General features: G+C 43.1%; 1 protein-coding gene across 3 annotated transcripts in view; it reads left to right on the forward strand.

Annotated features, from left to right (window-relative positions):
• Positions 1–4,999, forward strand: part of LYPD6B (LY6/PLAUR domain containing 6B) — a 178,158-nt gene extending 173,159 nt beyond the window's left edge. For all 3 annotated transcript variants that reach the window (XM_076005515.1, XM_076005516.1, XM_012758758.3), the window contains 2 exons: positions 2,537–2,667; positions 4,152–4,999. In XM_076005515.1, coding sequence (XP_075861630.1) covers positions 2,537–2,667; positions 4,152–4,316 — 296 coding nt within the window. In that variant the 3' untranslated portion in view covers positions 4,317–4,999. The remainder of the gene's footprint in view (positions 1–2,536; positions 2,668–4,151) is intronic.
• The last annotated feature ends 1,001 nt before the right edge of the window (positions 5,000–6,000 follow it).

A 6,000-nucleotide genomic window follows, 5' to 3' on the forward strand; every position in this document is an offset into this window, starting at 1 on the left:
TAGACCACAGTCTTTATGACAGTGGCCTAGCCTTGCCTTTTTCAGATAAAGCCAATGTGTGGAGCAGATAACTACTCCACCCTGGAGACCTCCACCGTGTCCAAGAATCTTACGCCGTAAATGAACACAAATGACTGTGACATCTATAAGGACAATATATTTTATTATTTCTTCTCTAGAATAGTTGATAACCAAAATGTTGTTCTTAGGGTTCTTTTACATTTCTGTAGAGTGATCATTCTTAAATCGTGTGTGCACTTATGGGTACATGAATGATTGTGTACATTTGGGGATTTGTTTCTACATTTTCCGCAGAAATTTATCTTAGTTATTTCAAAGCTTTCAAGGTTGGTTGATAACTTCTCTTAACTAATTTGCTTCACAGGATATCATTCTTGAACAATTTGCTTTAAATTCCCCTAAAAACTGTGTGGTAAGGGTTAGAACAGTAGTAAACTGAAGCATTGACGTCCAACCTCTTGCATCCATAGACAATGCTGTTGTTTTGATTGTGCCAAAACACTGTTCCTACTAGGTGTGTGCACAATGCACCAATTTGTCATTCATTAACCAAAGCCATTTTAACATGCATGCAAGGACGATACATGGCTATTTCTGGGTTTTAGACTGTCTTCTCCGTTGAAAGATTAGGTGAACAGAAAGGGAAAGCTGAGGCTTTCCACCACCAAGAAAACGTGAGGGATGGGAGGGAGGAAGAGAGTCAGCAATGCTCTGTCCACCTGATGAGCTGACTCTTGATGAGATTAACATGGAATGTGCCTGCATTCCAGCATGGCATGACAGGACATTCTTACCAGTCAAGTCCCAAAGATGCTAACCATCTGGAATTCTAACTGAGGGTGTCATTTCTCACTTTCCATTTTGTCATGATTTCGGGGAGTGACAGTCAACCATTTCTTGGGGCAAACAGGCCTGCAGCTATTGTTCTTTGTCATCTCAGGTTTCTTTTGCACTTTATAGCTTCACTTCTGTGGTCTGTTGGTGCCGTTAAAAGAGATTCTCAGTGTAACAGGATATGACAAGAATGACATTTCTCGTTTTATTTACCCTGGCTTTTATGCTGACTTTTTAGGGTTGCTTTAGCATGTGTGACATTCTATATGAACCCATGCAGCTACTAGTTTTCAGTTCTTATTTGTTTGTACTAGAAATTGAAAGTCTTCTCTAAAACATGTAGTGGTTCCCTTTCCTTCTGAACCCAGAAGTCACCTACTCTTTTAGAGCACTCTAGTATATATAACACCATCGAGTTTAATATTAAATATCCTAAGGGTTAGAATAGTGTTCTGGTTAGGAGGACAAACCTTAGAAAACTGCCTTTGTTAGAAGCCTACCTTCCACCATTTTCTTCCATGGGCCTCGGTTTCTTTATCTGTAACATGAGGATGTTAATAGGACTTACCTTAAGGAGTTTGGTGAGGATTGAATGAATGAACACAAGTTAGAAGTACCTACCTGGCCGATGGCACATATTCAACACATGCTTGCTATTGTTGACATTAGTTAAAGCTCCCAACAACCCTATCAAAATGTCAGGGCATTTGCTATCATCATTTTACTGGAGGAAAATGATGGAAACCAGATCAAAAGATCTAGCATGACTTGCTCACTCGCCACAGAGGCAGTTCCATAAGGCCAGTCTTCTCAACTTCAGTGCAGTTTTGTCCCCACTCTATGACATTGCTGCCATAATCCCTGATCAGTAAACTGGGACGCATTTCATTGGCTTGAGGTGCCTATGGGGGAGACGCGGAACCAAAGAAGAACGTCCTGGGTTATCGAGTGAAACGTCTTGAAAGAACCTGAAGTCGTAACATGCGAGTGGTTAAAACCGGAACAATGACTCTGTGTAGAAACGCGGTGCTGTAGCTGTGCAGAGCAGGAGGTGGGCGGAAGCAGAGAAAGCAAGAGTCAAAGAGAGGAGAAAACCAGGAAATACATTGCCGAGGAAAAGTCTAACATATTGGGAGGATTAGAACAAGAGTAAGAGCTAGACGATAAGGAAGGTGATCTTGATGTGTCATTTGAAGCATCTGCTTTTCACTCCGGTTCCACACGTGGCCCATTAGTATATAAGAGACAAATATCGAATAATGCAATAGGTGTTCTGACCCATTGCAGTTTGCATTCACAATTTTCATGGTATTTTAGTTCCAGAACATGTGCTTCAGAGGGGGAGAGAAAGAAGCCCAGAGACATAAACACTTCAATGTTAAATGCGTAGACCCATGGTTTTGATGAAAAGCTTGCACGTTTTTTTCCTCGGCTTCAGCTGAAACCAACGGATGGGTGTCTGCTTGGAGTCGCTTTCAAAACACACATGCGCTTCAGAAGCTGATGTCTTTTCACAAATACCACCTGGAAACTCTAGAGTTCACTGCTATTAAATTTCTTGCAGAAACTTAAGGATCATCTTGAATTTTAGACATTTCTGAAGTGATTGTTGAGAGATCTCTTTTGCAATGTTGAAAATGAAGTTGCTTTTTTGTTTTTGTTTTTGTTTTTTCTTGCCTAGATACACAGTACTGTTTGACAGTTCATCACTTCAACAGCCGTGGAAGAAGTACCTCCATCACCAAAAAGTGTGCCTCCAAGACTGAATGTCATTTTGTCGGTTGCCACCGCAGCCAAGATTCCGAACATACGGTAAGGATCGTGTGTATGTGTAAGTTACTGTCCAAAATTCCTGCTTGTAATGGTAAGTTATACCTCATGGGAGAGGAAGTAAGGATAACATGATGAACATATTTATATTTTGAGGAAAGACTCTATTACGATGATAAAACAGAGACCAAAAGAAATCAAAGATTTTCTGTCCTTCAGCGAGAAATAATGCTACTAAAAATGAGTGACAGTTCCCAGAGCTGGCCCCTAGGCCTCTGGGTGAATGGTCTGAAGCCAGCTCTAGTGGCTCAAGAGCAAACCATCTGCGTGAGAATGACAGACACGACAGTGTAGCTCACCTGTTTGGTTCATGGCCAGGAATCACCAAGAACACTGCACAGGGACAATGGGGACACCTTTTACTGAGGAAACCTTGTCTTTCCCACTACCTCTGCTTAATGAGGGAGTGACAGCCTGAAGGATTAGCCTCAGTTTAATACAATGAATTATAGATAATTTTTAGACCAATTGATCTCTTTACCTTTCTCATTCTATCATCCTAAACGAACACTTTACTCTTTCATTTGCCTGGAATCCTGAAATGTTTGAGAAAACATTGCTTGAAAGTATGTTTCTTTCATGAGGTTTTAGAATTTGATTTAGGCTGGAGTGTAGAAAGTGGTTCCCACATCAGAGGTTTTTAGCTCTGGCTACACGAGACTCACCGGGGCAGCTTTTGCAAGCTGTGCTCATGGCGGTAGTGGGTATCCCAGACCAATTAAAAGAGAACCTCAGGGTAGGGGTCCCAGGCATTAGGATTTTTTTTTTTAAAAAAGTTCCCCAAGGTGATTCTGATGTGTAGCCAGGGTTGAGAACCACTGAGACAGATGCTTAGAGTTGATGCCTTCATCATGCCGTCCTGGAAGCCTCTGTAAGTGGCTGGGTTGATCTGGTGGAGGCAATGGTACCAGGCACAAATCGGCATTGCCTGAAAACATCCTCTGAAAACACCTGTTAGGGACCAAGCCTTTTTCTCACTCAGCAGCCGTAATTATCAAACCATTGCTGCTGTGATGATAGGAATCAGGTGTTAGCATGGACAATAGAAAGCCATTATTATCCACTAACAAGTAGTCCTGAGAAAGAAAATCAATGACTAATCCAAAAGTTTCCTAGCTTTCATTTTCGTCTCAGTGTTTTCCTTTACAAACCTTTAGAAGATTTGTTGACTTAATCAAGCGGTCTTATTCCGTTTCCCTTCCTAGTCTTTGCCTGGCTGATGCTCGAGTTTGATGCAGATAAATTACAGTTAGGATGAAAAGACTCTCAAGATGGTCTTTCTCTCCTGGTCCCTTTCCAGGGGAAACATACCTGAGAACCTGAGTGACACACAGTCTGGAGAGCCAGTTCTAATTGTCTGTCTGCAGACAAAGCTGGTGAAGCCTTTCTTCTGACTTTCTTTGTTTTTCCCTTTCTCTCTTTTTCCTATTAGTCACTCTCTTCCTCCTCTTTTCCTTTTGTAACAGGAGTGCAGGTCTTGCTGTGAAGGAATGATCTGCAACGTAGAGCTACCCACCAATCACACCAACGCGGTCTTCGCCATAATGCACGCTCAGAGAGCATCCGGCAGCAGCGTCCCTGTGCCCTGCCTACCTGTGCTCGTCTGGGTCTTTGTGCTTCCGTTTCTATGATGCCACCATTCCTCGGAGGGGCAGAGACCAGCCCTCGAAAACACAAGCCATCAACAATGTGCACGGTGGACTTTGGCATGAAGAGCAATCTTGCACTTGGTGAAGAGTGCACCTCGGACCCCAGGGCAGAAGCTGGTGGTTTGCTTGGATAAAATACGCCCGTGTGAGACCATAAGACCAAGCATGGGAATTTAGCAAGAACTGAGAAGATGCTCCACCTTCCAGGCTTGTTGGTCAAAAGGGAGCTCCATTTGGCCAGGTCTGCAGGGAAGATTCTGGCGATTAGTCCCACCCGACTAGGCCTTTGGCTGCAAGGGTTTGTTGACCTTGTTGACAGGGGGATGCCAGGGCAAACCCTCTTGTTTCTGTGATTAGTTCAGAGTGTCTCTGTGAAGTCTAACCCTTCCCCCTATGAGAGAGCAGTTTCCCCCACCAATGGCATCGACAATGAGAAAGGCGACTACCGAGAAAACTTGCTGTTGAACTAACTGTTGAAATCCATTTGCTAATGGTTGGGGGGAAATAAAGCTTTTAAATTATACACTGTCAATGCATGCTCGTGCTTCTTGGCTGATGTGGAGGCCTCTGGTGTAACCAGGCTCATGGGGGCGTCACTGAAGTCCTGTTTCCATGTGCTGTTGGTGATGTATGCTGGGTTAAAGTATAAAATTCTATACCAAAGTGACTTAGTTTTCCTGTTTTTTTGGGAAGGACACATTTTCAGATGGTAAACATAAACTTAGTGAGTTGAGAATGTCAGGGAACTTCCCTGATCAAGGAAGACGACTCCTTATTTATATGATACACCCTCAGCAGTAGCAGCTTCAAGAGTCCTAGTCAGAGAAAATGGTGAGGGCCCCATGTTCCCCACGATAGTCATCATCTCTCTGAATGTCAGGTCCACCAAGGAGAACCTCTCTAAACACTTGGTAAAATACTTGGTTCCCTTCTCTCCTTCTCTTTCCCTAAAAGAGAAGCAGAACCTTAGACATTCAAATGAGCGTCTTCTCCCTGTTTCTAGAATCCTGATTTTTGCCTTCATACTTTGGAGTGACCTTTAAACATTCTGCCCTTGTATGTATAGTGATACATTAATGGAATGTTTTTTCATCAAACATCCACAACTGGGCACAGTGGCTTATTCCTGTAATCCCAGCACTTTGGGAGGCCAAGGTGGGAGGATCACTTGCGGCCGGGAGTTCAAGACCAATCTGGGCAACATAGTGAGACCCCATCTCTGCAAAAAATTAGCCAGGTATGGTGATGTGCACCTGTAGTCCCACCTACTTAGTAAGCTGAGGTAGGAGAATTGCTCGAGCCCAAGAGTTCCAGACTGCATTGAGCTATGGTCACATTATTGTACTCTAGCCTGGGTGACAGAGTGAGACCCTAGCTCTTAAAAAAAAAAAAAAGTCTACCATTAGAATGTTGAGTGCCCTTAGAATCTAGTAATAATGCTATCCTTGCAGTATCGGGCCACCTATGAAATGGGTTGGCAAACTATGGCTCACAGGCCAAATCTGTCCCACCGTTTAATTTTGTGAACACATTTTTATTAAAACCCAGCTATGTCTGTTTATTGTCTGTGTCTGCTTTCCCGCTACAATGGCAGGCTTACATAGATGCAGCAGAGGCTATATGGTCTGCAAAGTCTGAAAGCTATCTCACCCTTTACAGGAGAAGT

This window comes from Microcebus murinus, chromosome 8 (genome assembly GCF_040939455.1).
Source record: "Microcebus murinus isolate Inina chromosome 8, M.murinus_Inina_mat1.0, whole genome shotgun sequence".
NCBI classification, from domain to species: Eukaryota; Metazoa; Chordata; class Mammalia; order Primates; family Cheirogaleidae; genus Microcebus; species Microcebus murinus.